At 34.6% G+C, this 16,651-nt stretch overlaps 1 protein-coding gene across 3 annotated transcripts; it reads left to right on the forward strand.

The window, feature by feature from the left end:
- The first annotated feature begins 7,293 nt into the window (after positions 1-7,293).
- On the forward strand, positions 7,294-9,144 carry LOC116215205. Of its 3 annotated transcripts, none has more exons than XM_031550828.1 (5): positions 7,294-7,489; positions 7,976-8,121; positions 8,287-8,415; positions 8,542-8,740; positions 8,839-9,144. In XM_031550828.1, exons 2-5 carry the CDS (start codon positions 7,981-7,983, stop codon positions 8,913-8,915), a joined length of 546 nt encoding a protein of 181 aa, XP_031406688.1. In that variant the 5' UTR covers positions 7,294-7,489; positions 7,976-7,980; the 3' UTR covers positions 8,916-9,144. The 3 variants fall into 3 exon arrangements, with proteins under 3 accessions (XP_031406688.1, XP_031406687.1, XP_031406689.1); XM_031550827.1 differs by having other exon boundaries at positions 7,979-8,121; XM_031550829.1 differs by having other exon boundaries at positions 7,979-8,121; positions 8,842-9,144.
- The last annotated feature ends 7,507 nt before the right edge of the window (positions 9,145-16,651 follow it).

The following is a 16,651-nucleotide window of genomic DNA, read 5'->3' on the forward strand; positions in this document are numbered from 1 at the left end:
TAATCTTATAAATAATTTGCGAGAGAGGCTATTCTCATTATTCGTTTGTTTTCATGTCCTCCGTTAAGAATCCCTTTCTTTTCTAATTATTTGACTCACTTTGGTGGTTAAGAAGAATTTGATAATAGTGACAATTGAAACCAGGTGAAAAGTTTTAGCGCTATATATATATATATATATATATATATATATATAATACTATATTGCATTTTTTTAACTCGATTAATCATAATAATCTTGTCATAATTAATTTTTCAATATTTTCTACTCTTAGTTCGTTAGCTTACTCAAAAAAAAGAAGAAGAGTATTTTCACAATTTAAATTCTAAAGTCGCGCTTGCAACGCACGCGTCTATCTATTAGTAGAAATAAAAGTATATATATGGAACTAAGAAAGAAGTCATAATTCAGTATTATAACCATGGCTTAAAAAATATTAAGAGGATCGAATTTGATTTGAGGTTTCTCATATATATTAGTTAATTTTTTTATTTCTTTTTCGTAGACTCGTAAAGAAGAAAAAATATGAGAATTTTTTCTGCTCTAGAGCAGAATCAAGTCAACCTTGCTTGTCCCTCTTCAATTACACCTCAGGTTTAAGGATCAGACCAATTTAATTTAATTCGTCCTCTTCCACTTGCCTAGCTTGCTAGAAGTAAAAAGACTTGGCCGAGATGAAAATTCCATGGTAAAATTGTTTAAAATAGGTACGATAATATAACAATAACCCGATACATTTAATTGAATAATTGCAACCACTATTTAGGATAAATTTTTAATTTTATTAAATCATTACCTTACATACACACACACACTCACACATTTCTCCCACTTTTACCTCCCTCTGATCCCTCTCTAACTAATAAGGCCTATCAATTAGAACATCTTACAATATTTTTTAATTCTGTGATAAGAATAAGGGGTTTTTACCTAAAATGGCCCATGGTTTGTCCGATTTGTCAAATCTATCCCATACTTTTTTTTGTCAAATCTATCCCATGGTTTACTTTTTGCATCAAATCTATCCCGGCGTTATCTTTTCCGTCAACATCTAACGGCCGTACTGACGTGGCACGTGGAGAGATAGTGGGCCACACTTGCCACGTAGGCGCCACGTCAGTACGGCCGTTAGATGTCGACGGAAAAGATAATGCCGGAATAGATTTGATGCAAAAAGTAAAACATGGGATAAATTTGACAAAAAAAAACATATGATAGATTTGACAAAATGGGCAAACCATGCGCCATTTTAGGTAAATACCCCTAAAAATAATTAATATTGTATCACCATTATTTTGAAAAAGAAATAGAAGATTCAGGAAGTATGGAGTGCGTGGTATGTGCAGGAAATACTCAGGTACTTATAACAATATAACTATTAATCAAATAATTATATAATTTAAAAGGTGATATTTTTGTTATAAATTGCATGAGAAGAATATAAAAACAAAGGTGAAAGATTTGAAAAGAGAGGGAGAGGAGAGCGGATGAGGTAGCGTAACCGTGAGAACAGAGAGATGTGAGATGGGAGAGATAGAGGGGATGAACGTCGTGGGATTAGTGTGTGGGTGTTATTATATATTGTCTAATTATCATAAAACCCTCAATTTAGAGGCTCATTAAAAAAATGGAAATTTATGTGATAACGGCGTTTTAGAGACGTAAAAAGAGACGAAAAGGGAAGATTTGAGTTTATATAATAGTATATATCGATTTTTTATATACTTATACGGACCCGGATCCATATCTACTTAAAAGGTAAAGCTGATAAGTGTTGATATTAAAATCTTATATAAACTCATGGTTATTCTTTCATTTTTTTCATGTGGGATTATAATTTCCGACATTCACCCTCACGTGCAGCATGTAGTCTATTTTTGCTTACACAAAGTCACATGCCCTTAAACATCCGCCTTCAATAACTAACCTCGAGCCGAACTCATCTTCCGTACTCGGGCGAGTGGGACTAACATGAGGTGCTATTTTGGTTGTTTTTGATATTGGGTTGGCATAGTGTGAGTCCACATGGGCACGCGGAAGTGCAACCCGCTCTGATACCATATCGAATTTCTATGAGTTTATACGGATTTGGGCCCATATCCACTTAAAAATTCAAACTGATAAGTGTTGGTACTCAAGTCTCATTTAAATTTATGATTATTCTTTTATTTTTTTCATGTGAGATTATAATTCCCAACAACATACATAAATATATATGTATATATTATATTTTTGTTAAAAGGGATGTCTTGTGTCCCCAAAAAAAGAGAGGAATAAAATGAAAATAAATGGGTGCATGTAATGAAAGTCTTGTTTATGAAAATCGAATTACATACCTAAGATTTACCATTTGATGATTTATTGTTGATGAGTATCAACTGGTCCGAATCCCCTCTCTCAACCAAAATCCATGTTGACAAGAATGACTGCGTTGTACCTATATGATACATACACGATGTAGACTTGTTCTCCTATATTTTTTTTTCCGATTATAAACGAGACTCGTGACTTAATTATAATGAATTAGAAATTTTAATAGCTAATAGAGAGGTATAGATAATCTTACAACGTGAACTGAACATGTAATTTCCTAATTAATAAGTGAAAGTTTGCACCATTGTATGATCACCCTCTCTTTGTAGTAATTTTTTTTCTTTTAGGAAAATCAGAAGTATTCTTAGTCTACTGATCATGAGTCCTTTTATTCAAGTACCTCATTGTAATTCTGACCACGACCACAATAAACTTCTTGGGAGGTCTAAACTCCTACCATGTATATGATACGTAAAGTCTAGTTCTCTAGTAATTTATAATAGCTAAGGTGCGGACATTTTTAGTGGGGTCCACACACCCCCCACAACGAAAATTGCATTCAGTTGGGTAACTTTAATACTTTACTTATGTCACCCTCAAGCATGGGGCCCACAAGAATCTCATACAACGTCCCATATGCTGCATGCATGCATGCACAAGTTGCATGCCCCTCTTCTTGAGCAACATGTCCAATACAAATTAATCTCACAATTTTAAACCTCTCGGGCCATAGTAAAATCAATTAATCCGATTATGCATATCTTATCTTATCTTACACTATTATTTAAAGGAAATTTATATTTTATTACCGTCACCATTTTTAATTTTTGGGGTGTACGCGGCATAGATTGATAGACGCATAGTGGTTATTTATTTATTTATTTATTTATCGTCAAATAGTACAAATAAAATAAGAAAGAATTATGGGAAGAGGACAATATGAATATTCACGTGGGAGAGAGATTTATTATTGGGATTGACCCCCAAATTTTACTCTTATTTGCCCTGTGAGAGAGAATGGGAAGACCAAAGTGGGCTCAATTTTTCTTTGACACCGCGATTTTTTTAATAATCTTACAACATCAATTGGACTGAAATGAAAAGATCTTTTATAAATATAGGCACTCAAGTGATTTTTTTTTTCCAATTTTAGTGGGGTCAACTAACCACACAATCTATACCGTAGACTTGCCCCTGGTTGCACCACGTCTATGGACGATCATGTTGTATCTCTCGAGTGGGATTGGAGTCATTAAGCAAATCATCCCTGACTGATTCAAGGACTACTACAACTGTGTCACTTCGAAAAGCACGGCAAAGAAAAAAATCTCCCAAGCAAAAAACAAAACAAAAAAAAATTCCATTTTGCACTCTCGACATAATAACTCCTTCAATCTCATAATGTTTTTAGTAGAAGAAACACAGATGAGTTTGCGAGATATGAACGTGAACCCCCCCCCCCCCCCCCCCCCCCCCCCCCCCCCCCCCCCCCCCCCCCCCCCCCCCCAAAAAAAAAGCAAAATCAACAAATTCCATGTAACACAACCATTCACAATCAAGCACCAATTTCTCTACTGGAAAAATCTATCAAGTGCAACATATGCAGCCATAGCATTTTAATATAGGGAAAATGTCAAATTTGGTCCTTAACCTTTAGCTCTTTTCCTATATGTCGGTGCGTGAGATGACGAAAGAGAAGCGATAGTTGAAATCCTAAAAGAACCGAAAATATCTTAGTTCGGTTTACGGATTTGATTAAAAAAATAATCGGATTTGCTTTATAATAACTGGTTTAGAATAGCAGTGATTTGTCGCGCACATGACGCACTCTCATTTGACGAATACACATGTCAGGGAAAATGGATGAAATTTTGGATGGAATGACTGAACTCATACCGAGCGAAAAAGATTGAGGACGAAATCCAGCCAAAGAAAATGTTTATGACTAAAATAGAAAAAGAGCTAAAGATTGGGACCAAATTTGGCATTTTCCCTTTAATATATTTATATTATATATTTTAGAAACCGTTTCTACCCTTTACTTTTCTTTTTTTTCCCCTCTCCTTTCCCCATAGATGATTAAACACGAACATTTTATTTTGACTCTTGCACTTGAGATTATTCTTCATGACCCTTTCTTTGTTAATTTGCAACTTTCTCATATTTGTCTTGTGACTTTTTAGTTCTAAAAGACACTTATTGCACTAATAAAATAATCATGCCAACTGTGTCTTCTCGATGTCCCACTGACACTTACGGTTGCTGTTACCCTCTCGCCATTCGCCCACTGCACAAGAATCGGTTTGTCCCTCTTCCTTCCGTTTCCTTTCCAATCGACGCTCGAACTACTATTGCTGATGCTTCCGAGCCCACTCGCTAATATGGACGTGGTGAGTTCCAACCTCACACTCATTCTCCTAATTACAGCCCGCACAGATGGACAGCCCGAACCATTCTTGCTCATCGTTTCCCACTCTTTGGAAATACTTTAAGGCAAATTCTCCAACCACTATTTACTTTATTCTCTCTTTTGATGATTCTTTGTCATGATGGGTGCTGATTACCGCTATCTGTTGATCATTATAGTTCCTCAGCCATTTCCCTTTATCAATTACATTTTGTTAATCTTATCACCTCCACTTCGCCATGCCTCCATGCCTTTTGCGCGCACTTCATGTTCGATGGAAATCCATTCTCCTTGTCTGACTCTTTAGAAAGGTAATTAGTAATTACTGGCTAGGCAGTTGAAGGGTTGCTCCATCGTTATAGCCATATATCTTTGGCGTATTTTAAGTGTGTCCAGAGGCACGCCAAGTGATGCATTAGTTGTCAGCGGTTCTCAATACTTTATTGGAAATTGGATAGCATTTTGAATTGTTTGTCAAAGCCAGACATGTTCATAGTTTCGGGAGATTTTGTAACAGTTGATGTAGCATTTATGATGCATTTCTATGATTTTGACAGGAATTGGATTTGCTCTTAGATTGTACGATTTAAATTATTACGAGATACGCTCGGGATATGCTAAATCTTCTAAGACAATATCTCGGGATACACTTTGTAATATGTTTATCATTGTAATCTCCCTAGATTAGGCACCTTTTGATACTTACCTAGAATTAGTTTCTTTTAGTTTCCTCTTTAGCAAGAGTGTGGATTTGTATATATGTAATCTCTTTGGCATCAATTAAATCAGAACGTTCGAGACAATCTTTTATCTTATCTTAAATTGTGATCAATATATCTTAGAATTAATATTACAACCCGCTTATGAGTCCAACACATTTGAAATGATTTCAGATAGACTGAAACCTTGGATGTTTGCCCCAAGGATGATCTTTGACCATAATCTATTTTTCTTATTGTTACGATCTTTAGTAGCCTACTATCCATTATGTACTTGTATTTACATATAACCTTCTGCCTTAAATATTTGTTTTACCAATTTCCATTACTACTTCTTGGAAGTATTTCGTCCGAGAAAGTGTTCCAAGGATCCTTAGAAATATATATATATATACAGCGGCAAGGCAAATTTTTACCATTATGTTAATAATTTCTTCATCTGTTTGGGCTTGTTTAGCTTTGAATAATCAGCTCCATTTTTACTGATTGAGTTTTTACTACCATCGCCTTTCCCTTCTGTATTGAATTGCTTTGCTGTGAGAAATTTTGGTATAAACTTAAATGATGTTACTATAAATGCAACTTTTCACGCATAATAGGCACCTTCTACTAGAAATTTACCCATCATCGCTCTCTCTAATCTCAATCTTTGCAACTATTACTGATTTTCCCGTTATTTGTCCAGCTTGCTTTTATTGCTGGCCCTGGGTTCTTTGAAATGGACATAACGAAAGCAGGTAATTTCTTTGTCCCCATTTGACCCTCTTCTCATTGGCCTGAGTTATTATGGCTTTTTATTGGATATGTATATACACCTATATAACTAAATATTATTTCTTGTTTGTAGCAGTTGTTAACCGTATTCACTTTACCTCAATTAATCGCAATATGAAGGGTAATAACAACATAAAAACTTAAATTTATTGGGAAGATATAGGAATAGAACTGAACTCACTAAGATATGATGAGACTCGCGAAATTAGCTTGAACGACATTTCATTAAGGAGACACAGCTAACTACAAATATTTTTGTAAATATCGCTTCTTGAGCCTAACTCTGTTATCGAATAGAAGGGGAAATCCGCTGGGGGCGTCCACTTTTTTTTACCCCCTTTTACGACGTTGTTTTGGGAAGTGTTGTCACAACGATATCGTTTTGCTTTAAAATATAATAATAATAAATGGGCAACCAAAATGGGTTAGTTCAAGCAGTTCGACGCTTGTTCTGCTTAAATAAGGTTTCGGGTTTGAATCTTTGTGAATGTAGAAAATTCACGCTGTGAGTGTTTTAACCCTTAGAGGGCCGACCTGACTTGACTGGACTAATCGTGGCCCAATTGGGCTTCTGGATACCCAGTTTCACACCGAAAAAAATGATTGCGCACCAAAACGACATTGTTTTTCTAATACTGCCAACGACGTCGTTTTGCTTTGAAGGTGGGAAATAATAGAAAGAGAAGGGGGAGCCTCCACCGGAGCCCTCACTCAAGCTTCCCCACTGTCCCTCCGACTCATCTATTTTTCTTTTTCTTTTTAACAATTAAAAGAGTTTTTTTTTGGCAGTTTTCCAAGTCATCTCCATGTCAGGGAACCATGACGGCCGTTGATGGTCACTTGATGACGGGACTGTTTTGTCCGACGGAATGATCTTTGGAGAATTAATTTGTCCAATAGAATCTTTTGAGGACCAAACTGGCGGTTATGAAATCTTTTAAGGACCAAAATGTCAGTTTCCTCAAAGAAATACTCGAAAAAGTGGCCGGTTGGGGGGTGAAAGGGAAACTGCCGAGCGCCCATGGCCATAAAGCCCCGCCTCTTGGGTAGGATTTAATTGATATCGGGTCCGAACTGCAACGGTGGCCCGGCCCGGCTCCTAACCAGCCGTGGCCATTGAAAGGCCTTTTCCTTCAAATCATCGCATCTGCCACAAGGAAAAGGAGGAAGAACGAACGTCTCTCTCTACAAAACAAAGGCGGAACGGAACCCTTTTTTTTTTTTTTACGCGATCGATCAATCGGGGGCTTCTCCACCGCAGCTTGAGCAATTGAAGGTATTTCTCATACCAAATTTTTTTCTTTTTCTTTTTGATGCGCTGTTCTTATTCTCTTGGTTTTTGTCATCTTATTATTATTGTTATTATTTAGACTTGCATGTATATCTACGATTAGAATGCTGTTTGCTTGTTGCAGAGTAGTTGTTTTTCACGATACGAGAGATTCAGGCCGATGATTGATTCCAATGATGATTTTTTTTTTCCCTTTCAGTAGTTAATGCTCTGCTTTGATCAACGTGCTAGGCTTGATTGTTTGTATTGTAATTAATCTAACTTAAAAAGTGGAGATTCTTCGTGCCGTTGTTGATGGGAAAGTTTTTATTTTGCTTTTGTGATATGGATGGACTCGGGAAAGTCCTGATGAGTAAAATGAACCTTTCTTCTGATTGAAAAGAAACAAATGACACTTTTTTTTTTGGAGGGGGGGTGGGGGTGTCGTCTTCTATCTTGGTTTAATTCATACCTTTCGCATGTTTGCTTCAGCAGCCATGAAAGTTCTTGAGAATGGCAATATTCGGATCGAAGCAGGCGACCCGTATATATCTGATGATGAACTCTATGAAGATGGGATGCATTCGATGAATGACGAAGAGTGGAAAGCATACTGCAAGCAGCTTGATGAAAGCCAGGTCATGAATTGGGGGAAAATGCTTCCGACTTTCTGCATTCAATTTATTTATTTATTTGCTCAAGAAAGTATCTATTGGTTTGGCATGCAGTTAAGATTAGATATGCTCGCTCATATCATATTGAATTCTAACTTATAAGTTAATTAAGATGCATGTCGTCTACAGGGCTTTGACGTGGGAGAGTTCCCCAATGTTTTTCATTATGGTTTGATTCGGCCCATCTCTTTTAATGGTGATGATAAAGACTTAATATACTTCACCAATCTGGGGATTGCGCATTATAATGAGAAAGAGGTACCTTTTTTTTCCATTTTGCCTGAGAGCTTTGATGATGAAGACTTAAAATTGTGTTTACCCACCTTTTACTATGGAGCCTAGCTCTTACAAAAACTTCTATATAAATGCATGGTATTGGCACAGGTTGCGTGCCTCGAGCTGGTGGAAATACTGAAGGTGAACACACAACCGTGCTCTCCTTACATCTTTTATATCACCTTCGAGGCGGAGGACGCTTCCACTGGTGAGAGAGGGACTTATCAGACTAAAGTGTACGGTCGGTGCCCGATAAAATCATCTTATGTGGATTTCACGAGGGTCAAGCCTGAAACCAAACGAGAAGGTGGAGTGGAGGACTGATACATTTTGAATCTTATATTTTATTGGGTGACTGTTTTGAAATGTATTCTCCTTTCTGATCCTAATAATTGATTGGTGCAGTAGGCCCTTCAGATATCCAGGCGAGGGAGAGAGATGGGGAGGAGGAACAAAAAGAACGAAAGAGATTGAAGATTTAGGGAAGTGTCAGCAGTGTACACTCACTGCTCTGAAGATGGGGAAGATATTTCTCTATAGATATAACCGTGTGAGTTTTAGGTTGACAGCTCTACTATTATTTCTGTATATGAATATTAATGCAAGGGATTGGTGGTGTTTGCTACCTTTTGTGGATCTTGGTGTTGTGTGAACTCTATGCTTGGAATTATGCTATTAGAGGAAATTATGGGGTAGCTGGTTGTTTTCGTGTTGTTTCAATGCTTATATAAGTAGTTTGTTCATCCTAATTTAAAATATTGCAAAAAAATACAATGTTTATCTTAATATGGGACAGGAACCATGCGGATTTTTTGTTCAGGCCTAAGATTAGTTCTTGAACTGATGTTCGCTTATCCAGGAGAGAAAGTCTTATAAAAGAGATGTTGAATCTATACTACCACTACTGTATGGAGCTAAAGCTCATTTTATCCTTTCATTTTACCTTTCACACCCCCTAAAGCGTCCATTGTTGCACAAACTTGGATAAAACGTCCATGCCCACAGCCACATCCGCCAACCTGCTATACTTGAGAGCTGTGATCCTGGTGATAAAGGATCGCCGGTCCATCAACAGCCCCACCATCACCCCAGTCACCTCTCGATTTGATCTGGCCTGCAGTTGAACATCCACCAGCACCTGAAAATAATTTTTTAAAAAAAATAAGAGAAGAAAATCAAGAGGGATAGGCGGCAGAAGACCGTACAGTAAATAAATCAAACAAAAATTAAATCACCGCATAACATGGTTATAGAACTCATCTGACCACCAAAATTTGGTCGTTTAATTTTGTCGAACCTCGGTGCAGCTAAAATTTTGCAAATAGATTTGATTGCAAATAGTCGGTAACCACTAACTCATTTTATGTGCAACAATTTCCACTGTAACAGTTTTGGAATTTTGATTTATAATATTTTCAAACCATCAAACCCACCAAGTTGTTTTCCGGTTTGAAATCCCTTAAAGCCACTTGACAGATCGGTTGACCTAGTTTACCCATCTTGAGCGATATAGGAGGTTTTCAAGATTGAGTAATTAATCGGATGAAACTCGGACATTTTTGGTTAGCCCATCATGATGTTCAGATACTATATTGCATTTTTTTAACTCCATTAATAATAATAATCTTGTCATAATTAATTTTCCATCATTTTCTACACTTACTTCGTTAGCTTACCCAAAAATAAAGTATTTTCACAATTTAAATTCTAAAATCTCATGTGCAACGCACGCGTTTATCTACTAACAGAAATAAAAGTATATATATGGAACTAAGAAAGAAGTTGGTATTCAATATTATAACCATCGCTTAGAAAATATTAAGAGGATCGAATTTGAGTTGGGATTTCTCATACTTATTAGTTGATTTTTCAATTTCTTTGTAGACTCGTAAAGAAGAAAAAATATGAGATTTTTTTCTGCTCTATAGTAGAATCAAGTCAACCTTGCTTGCCCTCTTCAATTACACCTCAGGTTTAAGGATCAGATCAATTTAATTTAATTTGTCCTCTTCCACTTGCCTAGCTAGCTAGAAGTAAAACGACTTGGCCGAGATGAAAATTCCATGATAAAATTGTTTAAAATAGGTACGATAATATAACAATAACATGATATATTTGATTGATTAATTACAACCACTATTTAGGATAAATTTTTAATTTTATTAAATCATTACCTTACACACACACACACATACATTTCTCCCACTTTTACCTCCCTCTGATCCCTCTCTAACTAATAAGGCCTATCGATTAGAACATCTTACAATACTTTAATTCTGTGATTAAAATAATTAATATTGGATCAACTATATTTTGAAGTATGAAGTGTATGTGCAGGAAATGCTCAGGTACTTATAACAATATAACTATTAATCGAATAATTATATAATTTAAAAGGTTATATTTTTATGATAAATTGCATGAGAAAAATATAAAAACAAAGGTGAAAGATTTGTAAAGAGGGAGAGGAGAGCGGATGAGGTAGCGTAACCGGTGGGAGAGAGAGGGGATGAAGGTAGTGGGATTAGTGTGTGGGCGGTTATTATAGATTGTCTAATTATCATAATACCCTCAATTTAGTGGCTCATAAAAATTGAAATTTATGTGATAATGACATTTTAGAGACTTAAAAGGGAGACGAAATGAGAAGATTTGACTCTATATAATAGTATAGATATATATATTATATATTTTCGTTAAAAGGGATGTGTTGTGTCTCATAAGAAGAGAGAGAGAAAATGAAAATAAATGGGTGCACGTATTGAAAGTCTTGTTTATGAAAACCAAATTACATGCCTAAGATTTACCGTTGATGATTTATTGTTGATGAGCGTCAACTGGTCCGAATCCACTTTCTCAACCAAAACCTATGGCGACAAGAATGAATGCGTTGTACCTATGTGATACATACACAAGATCCGATGTAGACTTGTTCTCTTGTTTTTTTTTATTACAAGCGAGACTCATATCCTATTATAATGAAATAAAAATTGTAATAGCTAATAGAGGAGTATAGGTAATCTTATAACGTGAACCGAACCGAACATGTAATTTCCTAATTGATAAGTGAAGGTGTGCACCACTGCATGACCACCTTCATTATGTAATTTTTTTTTATAGAAAAATCATAGTATTCTTAGTCTACTGATCATGAGTAATTTTATTCAAGTATTGCATTGTAAATCTGACCACGATCACAATAAACTTCAAGTGAGGTCTGAACCCCTACCATGTATATGACACTGAAAGTCGAGTTCTCTGGTAATTTATAATAACTAAGGGATGGACATTATTAGTGGGGCCCACAACCCCACAACGAAAATTGCATTCAGTTGAGTAACTTATTATACTTTATTTATGTCACCCTTAATCTTGGGGCCCACAAGAATCTCATGCAGCGTCCCATATGCTGCATGCATGCATGCACAAGTTGCATGCCCCTCTTCTTGGGCAAGATGTCCAATACAAATTAATCTCACAATTTTAAACCTCTCGGGCCATCGTAAAATCAATTAATCCGGTTATGCATATCTGATCTAATCTTTCACTATTATTTAAAAGAAATTTGTATTTTATTATCATCACTATTTTTTAATATTTTTTCAGTTATAAGGATGAACCATTTTCTAATATTTATTTTTGTTGTTACACTAATTACGAAAAGCTCTCCTACGTTCATGGATCATATAACAACAATCTTTTTTTTAAAAAAAAAAGACCACCGCTTTATTTCCTCAAAAATTTCCTCCATCATCTCCTCTACTATGCATTTTGTTTTTAAATAAGCAAATTCAAGAAGAATTCAAAAAGTTGGGAAAAAAAACAATTGCAAAAACGTGAGAGTACGCGCGGGGGACGCATAGTGTATATATACATATACTCGTTAAAGGGTAGTATAAATATTGTTATATATATATTTTTTACAATTGCATGGGAACTGCTAAAATTTCATTATTAATTGAAGATTAATCGACTACGGACTAAACCAATGAACGTAATGTGAAGTGGGCATGTTTTTCTTTTACGTACATTGTTCGTGTGACTTGTCCATTGCCGACATTCATTATGCCTACGCAATAAAGAAATGAACTTATATATTCAAACCGCAAAAAATAATTCAGAGGCCGAAAGCAAACAGACAAATTCAGGAAGAAGTTTATTTCAACCGCTTTGATGTATTTGGCCTAGTAAGAGTGTCCAATCAAATCTTATATTACCCTCGATTGATCGGTCTAACATTTTTCAAGGGGAAGTTGACGGTGCAATTAATCACTTTTTGGTGCAATTATTTTTTAGTTGTTTTTAAAGTTAGACTGCAATTATTGACGAATTAATAAATAATTTAACATCTAACGGTTTAAAAAGTGATTTGCATCATGTAATAATTATATAGTGAATTTTCTCCTAAGATCTTGATTGTAATGTTTTTATTTCTTCCAAGCAGATTGACTTTCTTTTTTTATTTCATTTTGGGTAGAATATATCTGCTCATACTTCAATTTTTGGAAAGAACCAGAGTGTTATAGAGTTTTTTTTTTTCTTTCTGTTGCTAGCGTGTTATAGAGTTTCGACGCAGGGCAAAGAAGAGAGTCGAGATTGACATATATGTGTGTCGCAAGCAAAAAGAAATAAAAAAGAAAATTACATATATGTATGCTAATTATAATTTATATCATTTTTTATACAGGATAGAAATTAATGGTAATAAGACTTTTGCAATGGTCACTTTGATTTGCTTCGACCCGAAGAAGGTTATTTGTGTCCAAGGAAAGCAAACTAATCAAATAAAATGTGAAACACGTAAGAATTTTTATAAAAGCATTCCTCTCTTTGACGTCACCTTGTGCCTCCGCCGACCAACAATTTTATTCCCATAGTTATCTATACTAATATATGGAAAATTCTTACATGACTCGGGTCATCTGACACAAGATCATTACAGCCGTCCACTCATGAGTAGAACGCGAAACCCACGCGAAGTGGACGGCTGTGATTCCTGTATCACATGACACGAGATCATATAAGAGAGTGGAACAGGCCCACGTAGAGTGGACGGCTGTGATTCTCATGGCACCTGACACGAGATCATATAAGACCCTGCGTATATAAAGCCGAAGATGGGACTTTCGTCGCACTTTTCATTTCCGATATTATCCCATGCATTGTATGAGTAAAATAATAACAACCATCAAATTAGGGATAAAATTATAAAAATTACAACAAATAACTAACCACTGCATACTCACATACCCCTTTTCTCTCATTTCTTCCTATTTTCTCTCTTAACTGATAGATTATTCACTAATCCTATCTCACCACGTAGTGGTAAGTTTTCTTAATTTAAGTAAGCTTATTGGTTCGTCCTCACCAAAACATTATGAGGTAGGATCATTTAGCTTGCGTTTGGTTTTCGAGTTGGATTATGATCCAACTTAACTTGATTTTGTGTAATGATTACAAGTATTGACAATGGATGGGTAAGAATATATTTATGTATGTATATAGATGTGAAAATAAATGAAAATTTTATTATTAAAAAATGATTATAAAAATGGTTAGGAAAAAGTATGAGTAAAAATTTATTATTAAATTGATAAAAAGACAAAACAATAATGATTATAGTATTGAATTTGTGGAATAATATAATTGAGTTGAGTAGAGTAAAATTTTTTATTTAAAAACCAAACAAATATACATCGCATTTGGTAATAAAATTAAGTTTGATTTAATTTGATTTAGTTTGTTTTGAGGAGATAAAAACAAAAATAGTTGGGAAAAATATGTGAGAGAATTTGAAGAAAAATATTAAAAAAAGTAATGATTGTGTTGTTGAATTGAGAATAAAATGTGTAATAGTTGAGAAAATTTAATATTAAAAAATTAATTTAAATAATAGATAAGGAAAAAATGACAAAACATTTAAAGAAAATAATAATAATAATAATAATTTCCTCTCTTATCTATTCCGTCCAACTTTTGTTTCTTTTTGGCTTTTATCTTAATATATTGGATGCATCAATTTTTTCGGTGGAGATGGGATGCATCAATTTCGTTTTTCTTTTTTCTTTTTTCAAATAATGGTTGCACCTATTTTTTTGTCAAGAGTTAAATTTAGTAATTTACATCAACATATATAATATTTACAAACATAAAAAATAGTGTTTATTCAATAACTTGGGTAGCACATATTCTAACTTCATAAATTCATGTAAAAGTTAATGAAATAAAATTATTTAATAATTTCCACGAGGTATTGCGAGTCAGCATCGTCTATAACTTTTTATGGGTCATCAAGTGATAACTTAGTAGCAAAATATATATAAAAAAATATTGAGCTTAGGAAATGATATATCGCATTAACAAATAAATTAATCAAATATATATTATCTATTACTATTATAAAGCAAAAGTCTGTCATTTCGTCTCACTTTTCTCTTTCAAAAATGCCCTTGAGATTTATTTTTCAACTTACAAGAGCCACATAGTTAAGATTAGAAAAGTAAATTACAAGATAACAACATCCTCACTAACATCACTATTCTCCGTATTTTCCTCTCTTATTGCTCTCTCCTAATGAAACATGTTCCTTTCTCTACCCTCCCTTAATTTTGTTTTTCAAAGTCATATGCAGGCGGAAAAAAAATTCAAATTTTTAAATATCATTTTTAAAATTTTGTTTGTGCGTAGCACGAGTACATTTGTCTAGTTTATAATAAAGGAGAATTTATTCAACAAAAATTGTTTCGTGACAAGATTGGTCACACAACACTACATCGCAAGGGTAGATATTTCAATGATATCCAATAAAATAAGATCAGCTACTTCGAATGAATAAAGATCAAAATATTTAAACTACGTTTGACCATCAGATTAGGGATAGGGTTAAGGATGGGATGAGCTAGGATTTAAAATCCCATTGGTTTTCAATGTCCTAATCAAATGCTATGGTCATGTTTGGTATGTGGGAATGAAATGGATTGGAATGGAATGTTCATTTCTTCATTGCACATCGTTTTCTTATTATTCTCTTACATATGTTGCAAATGACATCCCTTCATTATTATCTTTTCCTTCATTTTGATGGAAGGACCATTCCCTCAATTAAGAAAGAGAATGGCCATTTCCTCATTTCATGTTATATATTGTGAACCATCACATATGTTCTTTTACTTTATATATCAAAGAATGTATATAATATGATATCTTGATAAATAAGTCTATATTCCTTTATTTTATGATGATTATTAAGTAAAATTACATTTTTTGACTCAATGCTATTACATTTCCCTATATAGAATCCATTCATTTCCATTCCATTCAATTCAAATGCCGTGTACCAAACGGGCCCCATGTGTTTATGTTTAGGATTAGGTAGGATATTAGATTAAAAGACTAAAATATCCTTTACCTATATAATAAAAAGACTAATATATCCTTAGAATAACTATTAAAAATATATATAAAAACATATTCTGAAATTAAAAATTTAAAAAAAAGAAAAAACCAAAAGGTAGAGGAAGAACAGGGGGCGGTAAAAATTAAAGAACTGAGTAATATGTTTACTTCAGGGGATCCTCAAATTAAATGCGTTACCACTTTAGCATCCAATTAGAAAAGCAGAGACATTCTTCATGAATCTTGCTAATAATGTAGAGTATTCCCATAAGAAATTAGAGCAATCGGTCCTCTTTCCCGTACACGACGAGGGAAAAAAAAGTAATGGGTTACTTTTGGTGAATGTGTCGTGAGGAAGCTCAACTATGAATATAGGAAACACATAATTAATAATTTTACGGTCCGGTGACCCTTTTTCATTCGACACTTGACAAGACACTGTCGAGGATATTAATTCCACTTAAAAAAAATGAATCAAAATCTATTGATTTATATGAGATTTAGATACCACCACTTGAGCTTTTAAGTGAAAATGGGTCCGAGCCCGTATAAGTCCAATGTAAATTCAATAGGCTATCAAAGCCTAGATTACGCGTATGCGTGCCTATGAACGTGTGAGCACCCACACTACGCTAGGCCCAGTATATTGAGTGCAATCAAAGTGTGCCTCGAGTTAGTCCTTCTCTAGTCCGAGCACGGAAAAAGAGCCCGGCTTGAGGTCGATTATTGAGGGTGGGTGTTTAAGAACAAGTGATAATGTGTAGGCACAAATAGATCACACGTTGCACGTAAAGACGAGTGTTGAGGATATTAATTTTATATA

Source organism: Punica granatum, chromosome 7 (assembly GCF_007655135.1).
Source record: "Punica granatum isolate Tunisia-2019 chromosome 7, ASM765513v2, whole genome shotgun sequence".
In the NCBI taxonomy this organism is placed as follows: Eukaryota; Viridiplantae; Streptophyta; class Magnoliopsida; order Myrtales; family Lythraceae; genus Punica; species Punica granatum.